Consider the following 27904-nt stretch of genomic DNA (forward strand, 5'->3'; position numbering starts at 1 on the left):
AATTCTTGAAACATTTTTCTTTGAAAATATAATCGTACAAGTAGTTATAAATATTGATTAATATTGAAATTACAGTAATTGCCCTTGGTTGATTTTTGATCAATTGAGAATGACAATTATTTATGAAATTCTGTCCAAATTAGCCAATTTATTCTTAATAAATGCGTAAGAGATTAATTTATAATAATGCAGATAAAACGCCTAATACCTATACTACAATAGTACCTAGTATAGGTATAAGTTCAAAGGGTTTTGTAACATTACTTAAATGATACTCAGAGTGCCATCTATCAATGAAATGAAGTAAACTGAAGCATGGTTGTTTACTAGTTTCCAGGTATGTCTAAGTTAAAATAGTTACTCTTACTGACGCTAGATGGCGTTTGATTAAGTGCAAGACAAGTAGTGCCATCTAGTATGAGAATAAAATACAATACTAGTGCCACCTTTCGACATAAATTGAAACTACGTAAGTGTTAGCCTTTAAGCTTTCATAGTAGTTTTATATTTACTCGTTAGAGGTCACTGTACAAACCTATATAATAATATGTCTAATAATATGTATAGCTATTCTATTATTTAACGTTAGTGTTAATAATATATAATGTAACGTATATAATTATACTTCATATTCGAAAAGTATCTTCAACCATTATTACAATTTTGATAAAGTAAAATTATGTTTCTATTCAACAACAGATGACGTTGGAAACATATTACATTCATTGTTTCATCATATTTGTATAATTTGTACTATATAATGTTTATAATTACTTGTTATTCATTAATCGCAATTAATTCATTTAAGAACATTTTATTTATAAGATTTTATAAAAAAGTAGTAATTTACGAATCAGTAAGGAATAGCTATTCGACAACAGATGGCGTCACAATGGCGATTGTGATATTACGATGTAGTATTTTTATTACACACAACCGTAGTACTAGAGTAGTGGGGTGGGGCGAACAAATCAACTTCGCTGCTTTTTCATTCATTCATTGACACGCTGGCTGGCGAGCTAGTTGGTTGCTGCTAGTAAACGATTCGCTACGAACGTCAACATGTGTTTCGCGCGAAATATAACGAACAATCAAATTTGAATTTTGAATAATTATAATTTGACAGTTGACAACAGTTTGTTTTGACAAATTAGTGACACAGTCGCTTGGATTTTAGACGGTTTCTGTGGATGTGATGTTAAATTGAGTGTTCTTGTGAAAAGTTTGGTGGTGCGATGTTGTGGTGACAGGCGATGCTTGTGGGGGAGCAGTCGCCGGCGCCGCGGGTGGTGGCTGGCTTGAGGAAACTACGACCTGAACTTACTCCTGGCCCTGTGCCAACACCGGCTGACCCAGACATTAGGATATCAGGTTCGTTAACTATATAAAATACGTCCTATTAGACGATTTCAAGTATCCAATACCGCTTAGTTAACTCCTTATTGTTTATTTACGTTACTTTTTACTAAATTGTAACATTTTCCAATGTTACTTAGTATTATCTAATCCAAGTCGTAATAAACTGGTTTTGTAACACACCAGCAATATCAACGTTTATTTTTATTCTGATACGTAGGTACCTACAACTTCATTGTTTATAATAAATTATCTCCACTTTTTGTAAACAATATTTACGTGTGGCTTATTAAAATAAGATTAAATGAATTTAATTATCAAGTAAGTAGTAAATAGGCACATTTCGTACTTCGTGGACCAATTTTAATTAGGTAAATATTTGGGTAGGTTTGTAAATCTAGTAAATCGTATGTAAGTGTCCTAATTATAATGATTTATAATCTATATATCTAAACAGATTAAAAACATGAACAACCTTTTTATAGTACAATAGTAAAGACGATACAATAATTAATGCACATAATAATTATGCAAACGATATTCAAACGTGGGTATCAAACGTAAATAAAACACCGACACACTTTTTGTCACAGTATGACTAACCACAAAAGTAATTAGCCTAACAATTTAGTACTGAAATTTGGCTGTATGGTCATTCACCTTGCCATCAAAACTGGTGGAAAATAAAAAACAGGACAGATTAAAAATAAAAGTCATTTGGCGGGAAGTGGCGGTTACGTTTCGAACATACTTTGGTACTACTTACAATTCATTCATTTTTAAATAAGTGACACATGTGTTTGCAGTTTTTATAACTAACTTTTGACAAACATTTCTTTTTAAGAAAAGCGTAGGTATAAAATGTTTTCCCCCATTGATATGTGTTATCCAATCCAAATAGAATTATAATATAGTTCTATCCTACATAACGTTTAACGTTGGACGCAAATACGTTGCTCCCCTGAAAACTAAATCAAAAAGCTTCGATATATGTGTCTTACCATATCCTTATTATAACACAGCGTTTAACACTTCTGCTAAAGTAGAACTAAATGCGGCGATTTTATCGCTGTAGAAGTATTGTTTAACATTGAAACTGTTTCACAACAAAATAATTTTTATTTTAAATTCAAATTAGATGTTAACTTTAAAGTAAAGACTTGCATTATAAAATATGAATTTATAAATAATTATTACAATAATGACAAGGTCTTCAATTAAGTATGTCGAAAATTAAAGTGGCATAATTTGTGTAATATAACTAAATAAAATATTATAAAGAGTGTTAGTAAATAAATAATTCACTTAAATTTCTACGTTTTTCTTTAATAAAACGGCCTCGTTCTATCATTTTGAAATATATTTTTTTGTGTAAACGTTACAACATAACAATCTTAACATTATTAAATAACTTTAAACTGAATGTTTTATTTAAACTGAAATTCAAATGATACGAAAAGAAACGAAATCCAGTGAATCAAATAAAATTCTAGTCTATTAGTACATAGCTTCTAACTCCAAATCGATCAAGGATTTGCAGTGAATCGCAGTGAAGTAACCATTCTTGGCGAACGAGGATTAACTTAGAATGAATAAGCGAGAACTGATATTACTCATATGAACAAGTAGGTACAGTACTTGCATTCTTAAAACTGCTACTAAAAAGAAAGGTAATACGTGTCCTTGGTACTTAGGTACTTTCCGTCACAATTGAGCTTTCGAAATTTTGATCCTCTGTCTAATACTGTCCATAACGAGATTACTATGGATAATAAGTGCAAGTGATATAGGTAAATTTCATCTACGTTATTATTTTTACCTTCTAAAATAGTCCTTACATAGGTGTAGATAGATGGTCTGAAGGTAATCGTCGTTATTGGTTATAGCCGGTACATGGCCAAACATTACTAAAAGTTAAAAAGGCTCATATAATCATATGAACCTTTTAAAAACCTACGTACTAGCAATTTGGGGTTACATTATCATGACATTGAGTTGAGTTGAATGGCACATGTATTTAAATACATTTATACCGTCATACAGATAGTGTAGTTGTAATGTTATAACAATGAAGAAATGATTCATGTTCGTCTCCGTGAGGCCACCGGTGTAGTAGGTGGTAGGTTTCTAAACAAAATATAAAATTAAATATTATACTGATTAAAAAAAATACAGTAATGATGTTATTAAAAATCATTTAATGATTTCTTAACTTTGACTAAGTTAAACTCTAATTAGTTGGCCCATGAGCCTGTCGCACGGTAATTATAATATATGTAAAGCGCTATAAGAAGATAAGCAGTAGTATCCCTAAAGCAAAGATATTGGATACGTCTAGAACAGTTATGTTAGGAAAGTAGGAAACCGTCGAATAATATATTTGTCCCCGCAAAGTTCTTGCAATCCGCAACATATGCCATGCCACGTCTAATATAACACGAAAGCCGATCTATCGCACGCATTTTAATTTAAAAAGTAATACCAGTTTTGGTATGTTATCTGCTTCTCGTGTAGCAAAATAGTTATTTTCAACGAAAACCATTCAAAAACTTATTACAATACGTTCCTATCATATAAAAAACGAATCCATCAAACTTTATCTGAAAACTTACAAGGCAACGTTTCTTGTTGGTACTGTTATATCATTAAGTATTAACTAATCACTTGTTTAATAAATGATTACAAGCAATACTACTAGAGCACATCAACAGTAATTACCCAATCGAATTATGTGATAGTGATATAACTGTTTAACCCTTTAAGTAATAACTAATAACTAATGAATCATAATCAATAACAACGCCAATAATAGAATAGTAAACAAAGGGGAATTGGGTTAACGTTGCGTTGTTATTGGGATCGGGTCACGCGTTCGAGGCCTGGCTCGAACAAATTGTGTAAAACGATACGTTTTGTAACTTGGGTATAGTTTACCGTAAATAGGTATGAGTTTAACTTTATTAAGTAACTAGTTTTTGCCCGCGGCTTCGCCCGCGTTTAAAAGAAGATAATATGACATACTAACATACCTACATAAAACTGAAAATTCGTACCTTCATTGGAATGATAGTAGCGCCATCTGGCGAAAATTTATCGTACCAACTCTGAAACCTTCGTGGGCTCATAGACAACAACTTTGCTAAAGATCATCTTGATCAAATGCATAGTTTACGATTCAATTCTTACTAATATCGATTAAAATAATCGATTTTTTGTTCCAAAAGATTGATTCTCCGATTAATCGATCTTAGATCGCCATCCCTACTTCCCGTGGGATTTCCGGGATAAAAACTATCCTATGTCCTTTCTCGGGTTTCAGACTATCTTTGTACAAAATTTCATTAAAATCTGTTCAGTGGTTTAGGCGTGAAGAAGAGACAACCAGACAGACAGACAGACAGACAGACAGACAGACAGACAGACAGAGTTATTTTCGGATTTATAATATTAGTAAGGATAAGGATAAGGATAATAATAATAATAATTAATAATATTAGTAAGGACTAAGCAATTGTTTTATATGGATTAGTAGGTACTAAGAAGTGCATTTGGTAAAATTGTGTCGGACTGGTTCCCCCACTTTTCTATATACAGTTTCTTTAAGTATATGAACCTACTACTTAACATGTAAAATTGTACCTATAGTTATTCAATGGTAGTAGCGTAAATCAACTGAGCTTTATTCTGGTGCGCCAAATTGCGTGTTACTGTAAACTAAATATGATAATAATTTGATGTATTGTAGAATATAGTTTTTGAGTTATATATGATTCTATTACAAACAAAGGTATATGATTTTAGACTAAAATTATCGCGGAATTGAGACATTTTATTATGTAACGGGTACTCACGATATGCGTTTTATTATTGCCGATATTTCCCGTACCCGTTACATAATAAAATGAAACAAAGGTATCATAAATTGCGAATATATTTCTGTCTTATAACAGCACGTTAAACGTTACTGCGTTTTAATTATACATAGTTATAAAGGGATATACAACAAATACACTAGATGTTCGAACTTAATCCTCAAAGAACCAAGCCGTGGCCGACAATAAGAAGGACTCCGATCCTATTTGGGATTCTTTATCGATGTCCACTGGTGACAGTTACTTGCCATTAGTCGTACTGCTCATTTACTACTACAAGTCCACAAAAAAAACTTTTGTATCCCAATTAAATAATACTTACACGGTAGGGGGCATTACTCCACACCCCGCTTGAAATTAGTCCACGTACGTTAATCGAAACATCTGTCAGTGAACGGAAGATGTAATGGGATAAATGGAGCATCTGGGCACTGGACATTGTTACACCTTTATCATTAACCGATGTGGTGTGTGATCACCTGTCCTATTTTGTTTGGCTCGTGGCTAGACCGTTAGTAGGGGTTTTGTTTTAGCAAATAAATATGTTTATCGTTTCGCTCGTTACAATGCCATGAGGATATCAGATGAACAAACTAGGTATTATTTTGTATTAATTGTTTAATATACAATTTTCATATGGCTTAGGAAATTATATATATTTTTTGTAAAAATATTTATTTTCACCTATTTTGAAGACTTTACCCCTAAAGTCCAATTTAACCAATGGTTCTAAGAGCTTGAATAACCTACAATCCGTTAATAATACGTTAATAATAATGAATCTTAACCAATTCTTGCCTACCAGAGTTTGAAATTTGACTATTTTTATAGGCAATATTTGTTAAGTTTGGAACTTTGATAGGAAAAAATTTGGTAATGATTGATTATAAGTATTATAACTTAAGAATAAGCATATAAGAATTAAGCTACCCAGTAATATTAAGTTACAAAACCATAACAATAAGTGGTAAAACTTCTTAATGTTGAATGGACCGTAAATGTATACAAACTTTCCATAAGTTTAAATTTGTAACACAAGATCTAAATAAACAAAACATTGCTTAATACTATCGAAATGGGTAACCTAGCACAATGAGCTTTCAGTAGAGTTGTCGTAAAATTTTATACACCACTTTGAGGTCGATACCATGCCGTTGGACAGCATACAGTCATAACCGTAATAACAATAAAATTTGTGTTCCCTGGTTCACTGGCCACTAAAATGGCCGTGAACTGTAGTAACGACGTAACTTCTATAGTAGAATGTAAGCGAATTGTTACAAGTTAACTCGTTTAACGTAATGAGTCTTAGGTTCGTTAGGTTTTCAATAACATTGATAGCATATCGATATCTTAATTCGCAGATCAACCAACTCCACTTTTTGTCAAAATGTTTATCATTTAACTACTGGCAGTTTAGTGGCATGAATGTCTTACATTTTACTCTTGGGGTCGAATTCGAATCCAAGGGAATCACTTCTATTTTTTAGAAATCATTGTCTCTTATTCTAAACGAGCTTTTGCCGGCGGCTTCGCTCGCGTTACGAAGTAATGTTATTAACCAAGAAGATTTATACTAACTTTCATCCCCTATTTTATCCCCTTGGGGGTAGAATTGATCAAAATCCTTTCTTAGCGCATGCCAACATCGTAACATCTACCTGCATGCCAAATTTCAGCCCGATCCGTCCAGTGGTTTGGGCTGTGCGTTGATAGATCACTATGTCAGTCAGTCACCTTATTGTTATATATATTTAGAAGTAATACAATTAACATTACGTATTTGAGGCTAGGTAAAAAATTCTCGCAGCTGACCCGCATGGTAGAGCGTTCACAATAACTACCGATCGTGACACTCGGAGAACTCTGTGTTCGATTTCCAGGCAGATTTACATTTCTCCTCTGGGTCTGGGTGTTTGTGTACTCTTTCGGTGTGTGTAGCATCGATACCCGTTATACAGCGAATCTAAGTACCTATAACTTATGGTAGACAGTACACAGCATACTTTTTATTCTACTACAAAACACGTACCTACCTATATATTCATGTAGTAACTACGCTAGGGACGTTAAAATGATTCCGATTAAAACACAAAAAGTTTTACACATACTTTTATACATTACGAGAGTTGAAAAACTTGTTCCCACGAGACCATATTTGCGATAAATATGTGACATAACAAAAGGTCTCGTGGAGGCGTTACCCTTCCCTAATGTCACACTTGATGGATCTCCCTAAAAGTTTAGGGTAACGGACAATCCAAATCCAATATAGAAAAAAGTTATATGAACAAAATATGACAAAAAAGATTTTTTCCTATTTCTTTAGGACTTAAGAAACATTTTCGCCAAAATTAAACTTTACGTACACATGGACACTTTACTTTTATATGTTTGTAAATATACATTATATAGTAGTAGGTAAGTAATCTCTTTCTCAGTTTTAAAATATTTTAAAGCAATACCTAAATTCCACTATGAAGTGTAGAAACTATGCCTTCCTGGGCTTAGCACCATGTTGTTCTTCCTTCTTTTATATGCGGTTTTAACAATATCATCATCATCAACAGCCCATTACTGTCCCACTGCTGGGCACGGGTCTCCTCTCAGAATGAGAAGGATTAGGCCATAGTCCACCGCGCTGGCCAAGTGCGTATTGGTAGACTTCACATACCTTTGAGATTTCTTTTTTTTTTATACTACCTTCACCGTTTTGCAAGTGATAATTATAATTAGTTTCTAATACGCACATAACTTTGAAAAATCAGAGGTGCGTGCCTGGGATTTGTACAATATCACTGATCTTCAAAAGTTGCTAATGTTTTTACATTAATTCTACTTACATATTGTGTTCTTCAGATTAGTGAAAATCACCGACGACCTCGATTTTTCTCATAAAAGGCCTAAACTACAATTCCGATAACTGGAATAATCGATATGCAAATGTTAAAAAATATGCACAAATATCGAGGCCGACGCCTTTAGATCACCTTATCACTGTTACATAAGTTATTATATCCATTTGAATTTTAATTTGTAATTCAAAGACAATTAAATTAGCCGTTAATAGTTCTGTTGCGACAGCCGGTGTTATGTGGAACCCGTTGGCCTTTGGAGAATTCTAGGCATTTTGCGAGCTAAATCACCAGCTTGATTTATTTGTCTGTCATTTAATTTGTGTACTTCACGTTTAGGGACTTCTATATATCTCGTTTGTTACAAAATATCTTTGACTTCGTGTCGTTTAGTGGAATAATGATTAGTGTATCGAGCTATCCTACAAACAAACGTTTGAACATGATTCGAAGTAATATTTAGTAAAAGCTAGAAGACAGCTTGCGTTATTTTTGCATAATAAGTATGTAGGTAACATTGCAACTATTTTTCCAAAGAACAGGACACTGTTCTTTGGAAAAATATCAAAACGTTTGCAAAACGTCTATGACGATTAAAAACTTCTTAAAACCGTTGTAATAAGCTTCTTAAGCTCGAGTCATATGAAATATACCAGAACATAATAAACTACCATTTTTTGTGTATATTTTATCACTGAAAGTACCTAGTACAAGGACTTAGTTTCGCATACTAAACGCGATACCTAATTATGCTCGTGATCTCATTGATCTCAATGCGAAACCTAACCGGGTCATTCATCGGTTCATTTACATTGTAAAATATATGAATCAGACTTTACATAATTTTATTTAAGTGTAGATTACTTAATTGTAACGAAGCCATTAGATACATAAAGACGAGGTGTTAAATATTTGTGTTCTTATAACATAGGAGTAGCAGACAAGCGTGCAGTCCACTTGATGGTAAGTAGCTACTGCCACCCGTGGATATCTGTAATCAACTCCAGATAGAATTCAATTCCGAAGGTCGGTCACAAATTCGCCGCTACCAGGACTAAGCTGGAACGTCTCCCTTACCACAACCTTCAAACCATAACATAGCAGCGCTTTACACTAGGTACTGTTGGCAATTTCTATCATAGTTATCAAAATATGATTTCTTTAAGATTGGTCTGACTTTACATTATTGGGATTTAATGCTTATCTTTAAAATCTATATGTGATTTCACAACAACTCATCGTCAATCATTTTATCAACAGATTCCGTAGGTAAAAATATATATAAGTATCGGCCACCACCCGGTATTAATATTTAATCTATCAAAAATTTGCCTACCGATTATCGAAATTTGACATAAATAAATGCAGAGATGTATCCAGAACAATGTCGGTCTTTGGTAACCAAAACAATGAAAGATTGGTATGATATTAATAACCGGCATAAACTAATCGAAATTAAAATTTATAGTTTAATCTTTACTCGACAATTATAAAGACTTTTAGTTGGAGAATATCTGCTTCAACTTTTAAAGAAGAATATTTTGTATTCCCAACATATTGCCATGATATAAAACTGCTATCAATTTAAGGCTATAACAATGCAAATATGTTAGATAGGGATTTGAGCCTCGCGTGTCAATCACGCCCCGTTCCATTATCATATAGATTCACTCTTCGATCGGTCGGCGGGCGTGTGTTGAGCTCTATCGATTTCCACAGCTTTCTCTACTACTTGTCCCTGTGGGGAAAACATTCGATTCAGATTTCTTGTAGCTGATAAGATACGGTGTCGATATGTGGCTGAGTTCTTGATGGGAAAACATACGTATTTTTTTGTAAAGTTAGTGGACTGTCTTTAAATGGAGAATGCAGAACTACCAATTAAAATAAGCGAAATACAATAGAAAATGTTTAAGTCCTTATTGTTATTCCGTGCCATTTCATTTAGATAATATGTTAATGATTGTTATTGTTATAATTGTTTTGTATTAAAATTCATTTAATTTTATGTACGTGACAAACTTTTGGTTGCTTACGAGATTCATTGGACCTTTTCCTGTACTCTATTATGTTATCCATAAAAACTTTCATATTCATAATAATTGATTAAGTTTTAAAATAAATTGCTCTATCCTCAGATAATTTGTGTAATTACACGATACTAATAATAATACCGTTTTTTTACAACATTGTCTACACGATAAGTGTAAAAGAAAATTGTAAAATAAAACCAACTTTAGCTAATGTTAAAAATAAACGAAATCCCACATTAACATTGATGCTTTTTACATACTTAAGTACTAATATAGTTAGAACCAGATGCTCCTAAGATGGTAACGACAGGTGCATTGATCGATGGCAGCAAATTAAAACTTTCCATTTCTCTCCGATGCAATTATATATCAATGTGGGGACGTGGGAAGAGATCGCGTGAAAAAAATCAATTTTCACACACCGCTGTCCATGTGAACGTTTGTTGACCTTAGCTCTTACGAGATTTCTCTCATCTCAGACAAAACAAGGGGTTATCGTTACAACTTTTCGCGTCGTCTACGGAAGTTGTTACTTTAAGTGTTTGTTAAAGTCTGTATGACTTTAAGGAACAACTAAAAAAATGAAATGAAATTTATTATTGTTGTTGACCCGGAAAACGTTGTTTTGCCATATAAATAAAAATATGTTAAGGGTGAACAACCCTGATCATTTAGGGGTATGAAAAATAGATAGTAACCTATCAGAATATGCATATAAAATTTGATGAAAATCGGTAAAGCCGTTGCGGAGATGTACGGTAACTAACATTGTGACACGAGAATTTTATATATAAGACTTAATTTCTTGCAATTACCTACCTACACTGTACTTAATTGACAGTATAGTCAAAGTCTTCCCTTCAACGTTTTTAAGTGGCTGAGCTGGTTGGTTTCCTCTCGTGCAATAATATTTATTAGATACACTCTACGTGACGACCTCCTAAATGATAGGTAATGGATTTTTTTGTGTATTTTGATCATTTGTCGAACTCTATCGTGAAGTTACTTCCAAACCTTGTCCTAATACCACACCAGTTTCTGCCTTTTAACAACAAAGTGTGGCCTTGGTGTAAAATATACAATGTGTATATTCTTGTGTGTATATTTGGTAATTTTTACATTAAACGACACTTTAAATCTTAGTCCTTGCAGTTCGACTTTCTACCTTCCACTTCTATTACAGACCAATTGAAATCGTCTAATCAAACCGTTTTAACTCAAGCTTGAGTTAACTATGTCAAATCAAAATCAAATCAAAATTTTTTATTCAAAATAGGGTCTTTACAGATCACTTTTTGAATGTCAAAGCAACTACCACCACTTCACAAGGTGTTTCGTTATGGAGAAGAAGCGGCGAAAGAAACTCCATAACACACATCTTTTAAAAAAAATGTTTTTGACAATGTTAACTTAACGTAATGGTACATGTGGAGCTGGAGCTAATTCAGACCACACCGTTTTGTCAGTCAAATAATCACTTACTTTATAGTACGCTTTTTTACATAGCGTTAGTTTAACGACATGTTTAAACTTTTTTTCTGTGAGATTCAAAATGTGGTCGGGTATTTTATTGTAGTAGCGAATACAGTTGCCCACGAAAGATCTAGCCACCTTACATAATCTACGTTTAGGAATTACTAATTTATTTCTATTTCTGGTATTAAAGTTATGGTGGTTACTATTTTTTTCAAACATATCAGTGTGTTTTCTTACATACATAATATTTTCATAAATGTATTGACTATGCACCGTCAATATATTAATAGTGGGAAACAGTTCTCTTAGGGACTCACCACGCCGCAGACTATATATTGACCTTATTGCTCTTTTTTGAATAGTAAATATAGAGTCTATGTCAGCAGCACTGCCCCACAGTAGAATGCCATAAGACATAATGCTGTGAAAGTAACTGAAATAGACAAGTCTGGCAGTGGGTATGTCTGTTAACTGTCTAATTCTTCTGACTGCAAAAGCTGCAGTACTAAGTCTGCTGGACAAAGCAGAGATGTGGGGACCCCACTGGAGTTTAGAATCAATGGTAATCCCCAAGAAAACAGTTTCATTGACGAATTGCAAAGTCTCACCGTTTAGAGCGACATTCATCCCCGTACTCCTTACATTTGGTAGCATAAATTTAATACATTTAGTTTTATTAGAATTTAAGAGTAGGTTGTTTGCATCAAACCAGTTCTGAATCATGCAAAGAGTTTCATTAATATCGTTCGTATCCTGTGATTGTCGTTTTACTCTAAACACCAAGGAAGTGTCATCAGCAAACAAAACAACCTCAGATAAATCCTTTACTACATTTGGCAAATCATTTATATAAACTAAAAATAGAAACGGACCTAGGATGGAGCCCTGAGGTACACCTATTTTAATATTAGAACCTGCTGATAATGCTCCATTTACTTGCACTCGTTGGACTCTATTGTTTAAATAAGAATTTATCAACTTTAGAGAATTTCCCTGAATACCATAATATTGTAATTTTAACAATAAGGTTTTATGATCAACACAATCAAAAGCTTTAGACAAGTCACAAAAAATACCTATAGCATCATGTGCTTGTTCCCAACAATCAAAAATATGTCGCAGCAATTGAACACCAGCATCTGTGGTAGAACGGCCTTTAGTAAAGCCAAATTGCTTTTGATGTAAAAGATTATTTAGTTTAAAATGAAGCAACATTTGCTGTAAGAGGATCTTTTCAAAAATTTTACTTAGAACAGGCAGTACTGAGATGGGTCTATAATTGTTGGGATCTTTAGTATCACCTGCCTTAAACAATGGAATTATTTTGCTATGTTTCATTAAATCAGGGAAACAGCCCTGATCAACACACATATTAAAAATAGTGACTAAGTAGGGAGCTAAAGTTTTAATGATTGATATACAAACTTTTACTGACATTCCCCAAATGTCCTCTGTATTTTTAACAGTTAATTCTTTAAAAGCTTTTAATATGTCATTAATTAAAATATGTCTAAATTTAAATTTAATGTGACACTGACTTAAATTCTCTTTAAGGATGGTCACTGCTTTAATTGGGGATGATTTTAAAAATTTAGTAGTATTAAATGGTATATTCGAGAAAAAAGTTTCAAATTCTTGTGCAATTTCTTTATCTGAGGTAATCTGACCACATTCAGTAGTAAGAGATACTTTACTGATACTTAATCTGCAAGTTCGTGTTTCGGCATTAATTATTTTCCAGATTGTTTTAATTTTATTATCAGCATTTTTTATTTTATTATGTATGAACTTAGATTTAGCTGTCATACAAACTGATTTAAATATTTTAGAATATTTACGAACATATTCATTGAAGTGAGGGCTACAGTTATTCTCTCTTTCACTATAAAGCTCGAAAAGTTTACTTCTACTTAGACGAATACCTTTAGTAGCCCATTCACAAAAACTAAGTCTAGTACTCTTTTCATACCTAACTTCAGAAAATATTTTTTTAAACTCTGTGTGCACTGTGGAGAAAAATGCAGAATATAAATTATTAACACAAGTGCTATGGTTCAGAACTGACAACTTATTTAGTAGCACTTTATTATATTTTAATAAACGGTGACTTGTAATTGGTCTATGAAGAAACTTTATGTTCCCTTCCTTGGATATGTTATATTGGATATGGACAGACTGCCCCTTGTGATCAGATTTAATCTGATTTATTATAGATTTTTCAACTACAGAGCAGTTACAGAAAATGTTATCGATGCAAGTAGCAGAGGATGAAGTCACCCTGGTTGGCTCAAAAAAACTATATTCTAAGTTATATGATCTAAATAAGGAAAGTAATTTTACTTTCAATGTGGTGTTTTCTAAAATATTCACATTAAAATCACCACAAACAACAACATATTTCTTACATTTGCAAATAATATCCAAAACATTTTCCATTACACCTTCAAATCTAGAAAATGTTTCTATGTTAGGGGGCCTATACACGCTAACCACAATAAGGCTATCCAGCTCGACACATGATAATTCAATAACACGTTCAACCGAGAGCCCCACTATATCCAAGCGTTCTCTTGATTTTAAACCTTTACGAGTTATTATTAATGAGCCACCATGGATAGCTGACTCACGGCTGAACGAACTAGCAATAAAGTGATTTATATAGTTTATTTGTGTTTCACCTTGTTTTAACCAGTGCTCTGTTAAACAAATTATATCATAATTGTTACTCTCTAAAAATAACTCCAGTTCCAGTTCCTTACTTGAAAAACCCTGGATATTCTGGTACAATATTTTTAGAGATGAAAACTTTTTATTGCTAGCTTTATTATTACTAAATTTACCCATATGAAGACATTTATTTGAAATATGTCTCTTAATTTGCTTATTATTATTATATTCATATGAATTACTTACATAATTATTTATTGATATGTCAATGTTATTAAATGAATTACTATTTGACAATGGTTGTAAATTAAATAATTTGCCAGAGGTGCACTCTGTTGTCCTATCATTTAATTTAAATTTTCCAATGTCAAATTTAAATTATTGGATGTCAATAATTTTAAATTATTATTCTGCTCAATAGAAGCAGGTTTGGTTGCCAAGTTTTTGGCAGAAATGTCAAAATAAAATTCTAGCACAACAGCTATCCGTCTTTTATAAAATCTAGGGAGATAGTAATTATCCCCTGTCAAATAAAAATTCATACTAAACGAGTTAGTATCAATCAAATGAAATTTATTATTATTGCACATTGCAGTGTGCAAAGTCATATTTAACTTATATCTAATATCATTCTCTTCGACTGGCAAACTTTTACTATAGGGGAATGTAAACATTACAATTTCCTTTAAATTAAGTTTTAACAAAGTATCCAAGTAATGTAATAAATGCTTTTTGTTCACATTTCCCCTATTTCCTATAAAGATAACTAAGCTTGTATTATTCTTTAATTCAGTATTACATACATTATGCATAATCTCATGGAAAGATGCATTAGGCATACAATTATTTAATACTGATCGTCCCGAGAGAGAACTTAGTAAACTTCCCATGTCCTTACCAATTTCATCGCAGTATATCATTACATTATCATTACTGTATATGCAATTTATTATCCGAATAAAATTTTCTTTCTTTACTTGAATTGCTCAATTTTTTATCAGATCATCTCAATAATGCCTTATTATTAATAAAACACTCGAGATGGCGGCAAGAGAAAAGAAATTTTATTTGACAAGTATAACTTGTTACAATAGATGGCCTCAGTGTGCTAACTTATTTTGATACCACAGACAATATATTAATAGACAGATTTAACACCCCCACTTATCAAAATAAAGTTAACTTACATTTAAAAATTTCAGATACAAGTAACTAATTTATTACATTTTTGATAACCCTAACATCTTGATGAATTTGTAATGTTTTACACTGCAAAGGCTTTTAGTTAAGACATCTGCTGGCATCTCAGAAGTAGGTAAATAGGTAACCTGAATTAAGTTTTTTGCTATACATTCTCTAATGAAATGATGCCTTACATCAATATGTTTGGTTCGCCTATGATACAAAGGATTAGATGCCAATTTCTGAGAACTTTGGTTATCACTTTGTATATGGACTGGTTCATTATTTATAATTTTATTACAATGGATTTCTGATAATAAATTCTTTATATATATGGCCTCTTTACTTGCTTCAGAGAGAGCCATATATTCAGCCTCGGTGCTGGATAACGCTACTGTCTTTTGTTTTCTGCATTCATAAGATATAACACTTCCAGACAATTTAAACATATAACCAGTATATGATTTCCTATCTATTGCACATGAAGCCCAATCAGCATCTACATACCCCTCCAATTTACTATTACTTTTAACATATTTTAAACCATAGTCTTTAGTTTTCTTTAAGTATTTTAACACTCTTTTTAAATGTTTCCAGTGAGTTTGATCATAACAATTGTTATACTGGCTGAGAAAACTCACTGCAAATGCTATGTCAGGACGTGATAAAACACTCAAATACATCAGAGCACCTAGCAACTCTTGATATGGATATTTCTTACAAATTATACTACTCTTTTCTAATTTTAGATTCTTTTCCATTGGAGTATCTGAACAAGCACAGTTATACATATTAAATCTTTTTAAAATAACATCAACAAAATCTTTTTGATCTATACTTATTGAATCTTTCTTTACTGTTACATTCATGCCAAGACAATGCTTTATCCGGCCCAAATTTTTAACTTTAAATTTAGTACTTAATTCATTTATTAATTTATCACATGTCTTTTTACAGTTAAAGAATACAAAAAAGTCATCAACAAATAATGCAATGTAAACTTTAACATTTTCATCGCATTTCATGAATAAACATGGTTCATACTGAGACTTGGTGTAACCCAGTTCTAATAAACAAATTTCTACTCTTTGATACCAAGCTCTGGCAGATTGTTTTAAACCATATATGGCTCTTTTTAATTTTAACACTTTATTTTCACAGTAAGGAAAATTTGAACAAGCTGGTATTTCCATATAAATTGATTCATTTAACAATCCATTTAAAAATGCAGTAGGTACATCTAAGTGCACTATATCTAAATTTAAGTCTACACTTAAAGCAAGTAATAATCTTAAGGTGGAATACCTGAGAACTGGTGAGAATGTCTCGTTGTAGTCCATACCTTTTTTCTGTGCGAAGCCCTTCGCAACCAACCTCGCTCTGTACCTTACTTTACTGTCACCGCTACACTTTTTTTTAAAAACCCACTTGCACTTAACTACAGTTTTATTCACTGGTCGATCAACAAGTTCCCAGGCTTCTCTATCACTGAATGATTGCAACTCTTCTTTGATTGCCTGCTGCCATTGTTCCTTTTCTGGTCCACTGGTAACATCATTTAGTGAAATCTCCTCACCGGGTACTTCATCTGTGACACATAAGTTTGAAACACCATAGTAGTCTGGTTTTCTCCTTGTGCGCTTATTTGACACTTCAGAATCTTCTATATTGGAAACAATTTCTTTATCATCTGAGTCATAGCATTCTGACTCATAAATACTCTCTTCTGAGTCATGTGATTGATCTGGCACATATGTTTCATCAAGGCTATCTTCGGTTACAGAAATGGATTTTTCAATAGAACTATCCTTCTGTTCATCCCCCACTGACTCCTGCTGTTCTACAACTCTTTCCTGTACAGGTATCTGTGTTGTCATGCTGTCACAGTCTTTCTCCATGACTACAACATCTCTTGCCACTGTAACAGAGCTTGTCTCAGGATCATATAGTCGGTACCCCTTAACATTCTCAGAGTAACCAACAAGATACAGTTTCTTTGCCTTTCTGTCCCATTTCAAACGTTTTTCCTTAGGCACATGTACCATGACCTGACTGCCATAGATACGAATATGGCTGACATCTGGTTTTTTACCGTGCCATAATTCATATGGGGTATGCCGATGAAGACCTGCAGCTGGGGACCTGTTCTTCAAATAAACTGCAGTATGAACTGCCTCAGCCCATAACTTTTTATCAAATTTGGCATCAAACAGTAAACATCTGGCTTTTTCAACTACTGATCTCATATTACGCTCACTCATTCCGTTTTGCTGCGGTGTATACGGATTGGTTTTTTGATGTATAATGCCTGTCTGCTTCAAATAATTTTCCATTTGTGCTGAACAAAACTCTCCACCATTATCTGTCCTCAATATCTTTATTTTAGAAGTTTTCTGGTTCTCCACAAAGTTTTTAAATTGTTTGAAGTATGTAAATGTTTCATCTTTAGACTTTAAAAAATATACAAAAGCCATACGACTATAGTCATCGATCAATAGCAGAAAATATCTAGCCCGTCCGAGAGACTTATTTTCCATAGGCCCACATAGGTCAGCATGTATGATATTCAGAACCTCAGTACTGCGTGAAGAACTGACAGGAAAAGGCAGTTTTGATTGCTTTCCCTCACAGCATACTGTACAGTTACCTTTATTTATTTCTGCCTTATCGTGGAATGATAAGCCTTCCACAGCTCCATCTTTCATGGTATTTAGGTCACCACTATTTATATGGCCAAGACGTCTATGCCACGTCAAACTAGAAGTCACTGCAGTAGCCGCTAACAGTTGTTCTGACTTCACAATGTTTAACCTATACACTCCATTTGTTAGGTTAGCTTCTCCAATGCATTCATTTCTTTGGTTGTAAATATGGCACACGTCTTCTTTGAAAACAACCCTGTTGCCACTAGATATTATCTTGTTAACTGATAATAGATTGGTAGTAAGATTTCGAATGCACAAAACATTGTTGACGTTCACCTGGTGTTCCGAATTTCTGACTCGCATTGTCAACTGCAAATCTCCGGAACATATAACTGGCATACTTTCCTTATTTGCCGCTACTATATCTCGAGTTTTTGTGTCGTAAGAAATATTCTTTAACATGTTTTTATTCGACTCTGAAATAAGATGACAACTAGAACCCGAGTCAATGTAGAAATCTCTGTCACTAAAATCACCGGTTAGAAACATTGCACTGAATGCATTATTTGTTTGTTTGTCTTTATGCATTTCTGTAGAACGACACTGATTTTTGTAATGTCCTGGTAACTTGCATTTATAACAACGTATGTTTTTCACCGGCTTCGCGTCACTTGAGTGATTGACGTTTGACGTTTGTGTTCGTTTCCCGCCATTTTGATTTGAACACGAATATCGCTGATTTTTGTGATGTGATGTACCTTTTGCAATGAATGCGCCTTCGTTTTTATTTTCAGTATCTGCACTCATGTCTAGTAATTTCGTCTTTATAGCGTCTGCACTTATTTTCATTCCAGAATGTTCAATTGCCATAATCATTGGCGCGAACCTATCTGGCAATCCGGCTAATAAAAGTGAACCGACCCACTCATCATTTATCTCAAATCCTGTGCCTTTTAGCTTTTGAGCTGTATCCACTAGCTGGGTCACGTATGCAGTCATTGAATCAGAATTTTCGAGTCTGATTGAGATCAATGTTCTGAGAAGACTGATGCGTCGTGTGAAACCAGAATCATCGAATAAAGATTTTAGCTTTACCCACAAACTATGCACCGTATTTTCGTTCTTGATGTGTACGTATAATGAAGGGTCGATAGTCATCACCATCTTAGCTTTTGCTTTCCGATTGTCCTGTTCTGGTAACGTTGCACTGTTTGCCAAGTCGATTCCTTCTAGAATGAGAAAATTTTCAACGGCGAATGCCCAATCATCATAATTGTCTCTTCCTTTGAGCTTTGGAACATTTAATGAATAATTGGCGGCCATTCTTAACTGTACTGTATAAAGACTAATAATTACTGATAAAAACGAAACTCTGGGCCCATAACCTAATAAAACACTCGAGATGGCGGCAAGAGAAAAGAAATTTTATTTGACAAGTATAACTTGTTACAATAGATGGCCTCAGTGTGCTAACTTATTTTGATACCACAGACAATATATTAATAGACAGATTTAACAATTATTGTATAGTTATTGGACTAACATACAGTTTAACTTTTATTTTTTATAATTAAATATAGCTTAAAATGGACTTACCTACCGGTTTTGGTTGCATACTTACCTACTTTAGTAATTGAATACCAGGAAAATTAATAAAAGCGACATAACCAGTCATACGACAAACCCAAGCAAACGTCTCACCACCAGTGTTTCTTCCAGGGGTCCTCCGTCAGTATTACAACGATGACGACGAGTCGTGGGCGTGGGTGCAGGCGGCGGTGCGCGGCGGCTGCCTGCTCGCTTGGCGGCAGGGGACGGTGCCCAGGGGGCCGGCGGCCAGGCTGCCCCTCAGGGGACTCCACCTCCGCGCCGCCACGCTGCCCAACGCGTTCGAGCTGTCGAGGTTGCGCGATGACTCATCTGTCGCCACGTTTCAGGTGTGTATCGTGTTGTATGTGTGACAGTTAGTCATATCACGTGTATGGGAAAGCTAGTTGATAGGCCATGGACATGTGTAACCGACTCTAAAGGGAATTAAATGCTATTGGTTGGCAGCCATACTGTTTCCAACTGCTTGCCATGGGTCGGCAATCACTAATAGAATACCTTGACCATCCTGTACCATTCAAATACTTCAAAGCCACTTGGTGGAGGTATTTCTGCCTTAAAGCAACAAAATGTATCAATAAAGTATTCTGGTTGCAAGGGATAGCTTCATGCTTACGAGAGGCATTCGAGCTTATTTGTTAGAGACAGCAACATATCTGTAATAAACTTTTATTAGGTGTACAATTCGTATTTTGTAATGGATGGCCACTGTGGGTGACGACAACGACATGTAACACCCTTTATTTATGGAATGGGGAACTTCTTAAAATAAAACAAACTTGTAGCTTTTCACTTAATAAAAACAATAAAAAATCCTCAATAAATAAATTCCATCATGATATCACATAGCCCAAAACGTGCTTAGCTCGATAGCGTTACACGTCAGATAAAGAACTGGTGGTTGACATTTAGATAAGTTTGACCGGAGCTATCAACAAGATACCTGCAGACTACCTATCGTACATATATGTAGAATTGATAACTTCTTAAGATTGCTTTATAATCCCAAATCTCTATAAAATCTACACAAAAAAATAAGCAATTCTATGTTTAGGCACAACATAATAAATTCTTGTGAAATAATAAATATGCCGCGCTTAAAACACATATTAATCTTGTAGTAGGTCATAGTAAAATAGTAATATGCTGTAAAGAAATTCTATTGGGCATCAGGGGTCGATACTCGACAGTGATCACTTAACGCCCCATAGTAATAACAATCAAAATCAAATCAAACATTTTTTGTCTACTAAAGTTCATTCATAAAAGTAAGAAATTCGAACTCAATAAAAAAATGGTGGACAAAGTTTTACATATTTCAATCGATAGCCAATTTTATCATACAAAAAGTTATTTTTTAATGTTAAACACATTGCCGCCATTTCGACATCACCAGATGCCAAGTTCAAACATTTGTTCAGGCAACAATAGTTTAACAATAATAGAAAATAACGGTGAAACACGAGAGCGGTCACGTGTGCTAATCACGTGTCGTGTTGCATAGTTCAATGTAAATCCACGTTATTGCATAGTGCTATAATGTTATTCTTCAAGTTACTGTAGCGGTGCAAAAATGTTATACTTTTCTTTATGTTCTGCAAGGAGAAATCTATACTTAATATTATAAAGAGGAAAACTTTGTTTGTTTGTTTGATTGTAAAGAATAGGCTCAAAAACTACTGGACCGATTTTAAAAATTCTTTCACCATTCGAAAGCCACGAGTACATAGGCTATATTTTATATGAAATATATTTGATAAATAGATTTTGGGGCTGTACAAAGTTTGCCGGGTCAGCTAGTGTAACATAAATGCAAGTTTCTTTTACATGAAGAAAGTTAGTATTGTTATTTAACATTTGGTGTATGTCACCTATAATAATATGCGTTTAAATCATTTCATTTCCGTCTTAGAATTTATATTCTAATTCCGTTATAGTAATGTGACCCTACTTCTGCAGTCACATTAACTATGACGGAATTTTCATAACGTCCAATATAAAATTACATTAAAAGTGATAATAATAATTCAAAGTTTGATAATACATGATGAAAACACTCTGTGGGTTAAAATAATAGCTACGGTAATGTTTGTACCTGACAAGTAACTTTATAGTTCATGAAATTATTATTATTAAACATACTACCCGATTACCACAATACAATACTAAAGCAAGGGAATACGGAGTATTATTATCTCAAATTAATTATGTAAATATTGACACCTTATTTCTTAATTACGAACAATTATCATGTCACTGTAATTGGTGCTGTGGGACTTGTTTATCGTCATTCCTTATCGAGAGGTGATGAAACAAGGTGTGAAGTCACTGTAATTGTTGTTCTTATAACAGAACTTACACTTGAAAAGAATGCATATATATACATATATACATATATATATATATATATATATATATATATATATATATATATATATATATATATATATATATATATATATATATATATATACTTGATGTTGAAATACATACATACATAGGGAGACATACTTTTCCGCAGGGGTAGAGACGCTTCTGTGGCCGATCTCAGGTAGGAATATCTCAATCTATCTGGGGTTGATTACAGATGTCTAGGGCGTCAGTAGCCACTTACCATCAGGTGAACTGCATGCTTGTCTGTTATTCCTATATAATAAAAAAATAGCTATATAGATACAAAAATTCCAATGTTCATGGTATGCATGTAAACATTGACTTACTAAAAGTAAGGACGTCAGGACTGTCCTCAAAAACGTTCAAAATTAATGCTTTAAAATTTAGATATATGATGTGAGGGAAAAATAAATTATTACTGCCGCAAATGAGACAGACTCGTTCCTATCCTTGTGGACTTATAATGCTTTTAGTATTTAATAAAATACCAACACTTTGAAGCAGAAATAGCTATATATAAAAAAAAATCAAAATAAAATCAAAAAGCTCTAGAAAAAACATTAAAAGTAGAAGCATTATGTACCATCCTCGATGTGCAATAGCACTTTTGAAATTACTATGCTATTATTAACATCATTCCTAAGTGCACGTGTAAGCTCGCAACATATGTGTCATATTTCGCATTCTTACCCTCTGCGGGATTAATTAAAATAACTTTAATATCTTAGCTTGAATATTTAATGTTATTTAATTAAATAAAGCTATACAGCTGAAATACATTTTTAATAGACTAAAGAAACAAAGCAGTGATAGCCCAGTAGTTTGAAGAACGGCCTCTCACGCTGCTGATTCGGAGTTCGAGTCCCATTTTAAAAAATTAATCATCATCCCGTGTGGTATTATATCTGCAAGTACGCCTTCAAATTGGGGTAGAAATTGCTTCACGTGAGATTACGTAAGATTCCGGTAACTTAGCTATCTAGATTTGGTCAATCTCTATAGGAGACCACTCAACATCATATAAGAGATGGCGTAAGACCAATTGCTTCAAGTCCATAAAAAAACAATCACATATATATCATAAATATACAATCATACAAAGTTACGTAAATATTATTTCCTACTAAGTCTTAGATACATAATAATTACAACTAGTTCGTTCTAAAACTAGGGATGGCGATCGATTCGAATCGAAGTGTGATAATTCGATTCACACAAAAATCGAGGCTTAAAGAATCGATTTTCCGAAAATCGATCTTCGATCTTTTAAGCACATAGCTAGCAAAAAAAGCCCGTCAGGACCAAACAATCACTGCAATACGTATCTGACGGTAAAAAATGTCTATATCACATTTGTTAATACTCAATCAACTTAGAATAAATAGAATTTCGAATTTTCTAGGATAAAATATCGAGTCCCTGAAACGACACATTACTAGAGATCGATTAAACTAATTGATTTTTTGGTCAATAAAATCGATTCTTCGATTAATCGATCTCAGATCACCATCCCTATCACAAACACATTGGCGCGAGTCACGTAACATATAGATCAACAATATCCGATGCTAATTATTTATGAGGCATTGTCATCGATAGACAATGACCAGTAGCTACACGTGAGCACTCCACCCACACCCACACATACACGTTAGAGATAATACGTTACGCACGCTATCTGATTGATTAATCACTTTTTGTTATAGGAAACAATTAAAGCTCCTACTTGTTGAAAAGAATTTTACGTAGTTAGTATTTATAAAAAAAAGTGTAGGAATATTATTTTATATAGTCAATTTCAAATGCGAAAACTATTAAATGGTATAGTATGTAACTATATTGTAAGTAACTTAGTTTTAAAGCACTGTATGTTTTCCGAATAAAATAAAATAAAATAAAAATAAAAATAAAATAAAAATAGAAGTGTAGTTCGTCGTCAGTCATTACTGTCCCACTGCTGGGCACGGATCTCACATGTTAACGAGAGGTTTAATCTATTACCTACCGCGCTAGCCAAATGCGTATAGTAGACATATAGGTTCCCTTACCATATTTTCCTTCATCTTTATTGCAAGTAATAATCAATTGACGCACATAACACAGTACCAGTGTATTATTTATGCAGTCTTTTTCCATATATAATGTAGAGATAAGAGTTTGTCTGAGGCAATTCTCACTACTGTAAGGTTTTTGAGTGCAAAACTAAATTAACGAATAAACATAAGTTGTCAGGCAATATAAAACCAGTTCTTAAACGAAAATAAAAAAATATGTTAATGGTACAGGTATCCTTAATGAAACGTCTCTATCTTATTTGACATTTAACGGTTATTTCTATAAGCTCTACTATTTTGAATCCATCGCTAGGCATAAGTAGGTAGGTCAGCTGTTGATCGTACATGTGTAGGTAAAGTAATATAATATGTTCACGTGTGTAAATAGAAAAGGAGCGTCGTCTTGCAAGACGTTGGACCCCTCCAAAACTCGCCTTTCTCACGATTCGCTCACTTTAATAGACCTCAATAAAGCGAAACACCCGTAAATCATTGCCCTTTGTGATTCACGACCTTTTGATGGGTCTATTTACCATAAGAAGGGCTAGAATGCGAAGGTGTTGACACGTAAAGGAAACACGTTGAGACGGGAGAAGCAGTTTAAAAATGACTGTAAAAATAATAGCAATGCGTCGTAGCAAAAGCTTAACGTAGCCCCTCTGGCTTCTGGTTGGTCTATTATTGTAAATATTCATATTACTGCAAACCAACCCGTTTGGGATGAAGCTATAAATTTTGTGTCTATAGAAATGTCTCTGTTTTCTCAATCGGTAACACTAGTTTCTTTTGTTGCAGGCTTCCAATGCGACGGAATACGCCAGGTGGGTGCGAGCGCTGTGCGTTGAAATACTTGGTCAGACACCACTTCCACAAGTCCGCTTTTTGGACGTGCTATCCGCCGCAGATACTTCAAATCGCGACCCAAAGAAAGAGGCCCCTCAGCAGGATACACCCGCATGTCCTCCTAGACCGCCGCCGAGAGCTCGACGGAGATTACTGACCTCCTCGGAAACTCTAATATCTCGGAGAGATCATTCGCCTGCCGCAACAGACGAGGGCATCGTCGTAGAAGACGACGACTACGACTCATCGTCCGATCGCAGTCTAGACCTTTCACTGTCCCTCGACGCTTTAAAGACTATCGACGTGGTAGACGCGCCGGTTCGGAAAGCCAAGGTCATTAAATGCGACAATTGCAGCAAGCTAAATGCGAGTCCGCCGCTGCATCACACGTTGCCGCGGTCGACGAGATTTGGAGAATCGGGTTTAGGCCGACATAGGTATCTCAAGCGATGGGAGGGTTCGGCCGGTGGAGCCGAGCGGGGAAGGTTCGCAATGGAAGCAGCTAGACGAAAAACTGCGTCCTTAGAAAATCGCGCTAGATCGTGTTCTCCCAACGCGCACGAAGCTGTCTCGCAATACGTTCCCGTGCGGGAACGGCGTGCGCTATTCGAATCCTTATCCCAAAGCGGTGGTAGTTTGGCGCGCAGTAGCGAGCAGCTGGCGCGTCCGATGACCGTCGCGGAAACGACGCCGAGGCGTGCGACGTCGCTGCATGACTTACAAGCGCCCCCGACGAGGTCGGTGAGCGACTTGCGGCAGTTCTTCGAGGCGGTGGCGCGCGGCGCGGGGCCTTGCTCGAGCGTGCAGCGCCTCAGTGCGCCGAACAACCCCGCGCCGCGCGCCTTCGCCTCCCTCACTTGCGCCTGACTTGTAAATCGTTAGATGTGCCCTCGGCTACAATCTCCACAATTGTTTCACAATATTAGTGAAAAAGCCCCGTGCCCAGCAGTGGGACAGTAATGGGTTGAAGATGATGATGATGATGATTAGTGAAAAAGCTAACGTACATAGCATTCATAATGATCCTAGAAGGTTCGTGTTTCAGGATCAGCGTCACGTAAAATAAATAGTACGTTTTTATTATATCGTGAAGTTTAATCGAAATAATAAATTTGAACAAGGGATCAAACGTATCGATTAAAGTACTGAAATTTAATTGAGTTAGCACTAATTTCGTTAATATAATTCGGGCAGGGCATGTCTGACGATTTATATCTATGGCTTGAACAATTTGTTGTAAATACTGTAGATATCGGTAGACTACGGCGTTGACCGTCGGTCGTCTAAGTCGTTTGTTTTAAGACTGTTAAAAGTATTGTTATAGAAGTACCTAATATAAAAATAAATGAAATGTATTATCCTAAACGCTGTTTTTCATTATCGTAATGTGTCTTAACAGATTCATGTAGATATATTTCGAAGTCGACCGATATGAGCTACATTGCACAACTTAACAGAAACTAATAATTTTTATTGTTCTCAAAGATACATTGTTTGAAGTGAGAACCTGGCACTATTGTCACTAAGTAAGGTCCGGTTCAAGTCCGGGTTTGTTTGAGTTCATAGCACCAAAGCAGGAATTGGTAGTTGTTAGAATTTAAAACATTTATTTTTTGTGAAAAAGGTGGCAATTGAAATTGTGCCAATAAAGAATAGGACTCTCATTTCTTAAACTTACAAGATGCTCCTTTAAGTTTAAATAATTAGATCTTTTAATCACATAACTCAAAAGATATCGTGAAGAAACCTACAGCCAAAAACATAACTTGTAAAAAAGCCAAGTCTCAATAATTCTTCTACAGTAAAAAGTTTGAATCCATGAGCGGCAATGATCACTCGCCATCAGACTTTTTTTTATTTAAGCCTAACGATAAAGCAGACGTGCTACCTTATGGAAAGTAGTCAACGTCGCCTATGAACATTTGCGACACCAGAGGAGTCGCCATGGCATTGCCCGCTTTGATGGAGAGCTCTTTTTGCACCTTTTTTGAAGAGCCCCATGTCATAGCGCTCCGGGAATACCTCAGGACACCAGATACAAGAAAAGTTTCAATTTTATCCAAACAAAGCATAAATACCAAGGAACAACTAATAACATAGAATACTGCTCTGATCACTAAATAACTTTTTGACGATAATAATAGGTTTGAAATGTCGTTGCAAAGGTCGAGGCACGGGCTCGCCTCGCGTCCTTCATGTACATTGTAAACGTTCTCTTGCAAAACCACCACGCTTACTCACTGTTACCATTAGCTGTATCTATTTATATATATCTGTGCTTTATAACAGCGTAGTTGCTATGTTCTAGTTTGGAGGCTGTGGTATGGGAGAAACACTTACGGGGTGCACTTTGTTTTGAGGAGTAAAATCGCATCTGTTCCCGACCACAAATAGGATTCTAATATCTGGAGTTGAATACAGACGTCTATAGAAGTGGCCATTTAGCAAGCTGTGGCTTCTATACGTACCTACTTATTATAAAAAACACAAACCTTGAACCCGTCAAGTCATCAACTTTGTTAGGTATAAATATAGAGACTAACCTAAGGGTTGTCACAAATATTTAGACTTCCGTTTTAAAAAATGAAAACGCGCACAGGCACATTGTTTATTTTAGGAATCCAACAGATATTACTTTTAGCGTCGATCGACGATTTAGCTGCTTTTAGAAGACTGGAGATTGGTCAAAAGTTACTCCGCGCATACATTAAAGCGTCAGTCGCAGCGACTTTTGGTCGCTCGATTCAGCAACCGAACGTGACCTGCAGTTGCAGAATTAATGCAGTCAATTGCGCGCCGCAGCCAAACGCAGCAAGTCGCCAGTATGTGTCGCAGCGTCGATGCAATCGCCAAAACGCGAATCGCCGATTTTAAAAGTAGCGACTCTGCTAGCGTCTTTAAGGAAACCAACCCGTCGAA

The 27904-nt window shown here is 34.7% G+C and overlaps 1 protein-coding gene across 1 annotated transcript; it reads left to right on the forward strand.

Moving 5' to 3' along the window:
• The first annotated feature begins 986 nt into the window (after positions 1-986).
• Positions 987-26167, forward strand: LOC140753665 (uncharacterized). The gene is made up of 3 exons (XM_073088390.1): positions 987-1371; positions 19806-20023; positions 24938-26167. The coding sequence occupies exons 1-3, from the start codon at positions 1254-1256 to the stop codon at positions 25850-25852; spliced, it is 1251 nt and encodes a 416-aa protein (XP_072944491.1). The 5' UTR covers positions 987-1253; the 3' UTR covers positions 25853-26167.
• The last annotated feature ends 1737 nt before the right edge of the window (positions 26168-27904 follow it).

This window comes from Epargyreus clarus, unplaced genomic scaffold (genome assembly GCF_041222505.1).
Source record: "Epargyreus clarus isolate Ecla_fem2 unplaced genomic scaffold, WU_Ecla_fem_2.2 ptg000027l, whole genome shotgun sequence".
Taxonomy (NCBI): domain Eukaryota; kingdom Metazoa; phylum Arthropoda; class Insecta; order Lepidoptera; family Hesperiidae; genus Epargyreus; species Epargyreus clarus.

Excerpts from the sequence above, each read along its gene's own strand:
- LOC140753665 (XM_073088390.1), top strand. The coding sequence starts at position 1,254 with ATGCTTGTGGGGGAGCAGTCGCCGGCGCCGCGGGTGGTGGCTGGCTTG. Across the intron at positions 1,372-19,805 it reads CCCAGACATTAGGATATCAG|GGGTCCTCCGTCAGTATTAC; the intron begins GTTCGTTAACTA and ends TGTTTCTTCCAG. Across the intron at positions 20,024-24,937 it reads CATCTGTCGCCACGTTTCAG|GCTTCCAATGCGACGGAATA; the intron begins GTGTGTATCGTG and ends CTTTTGTTGCAG.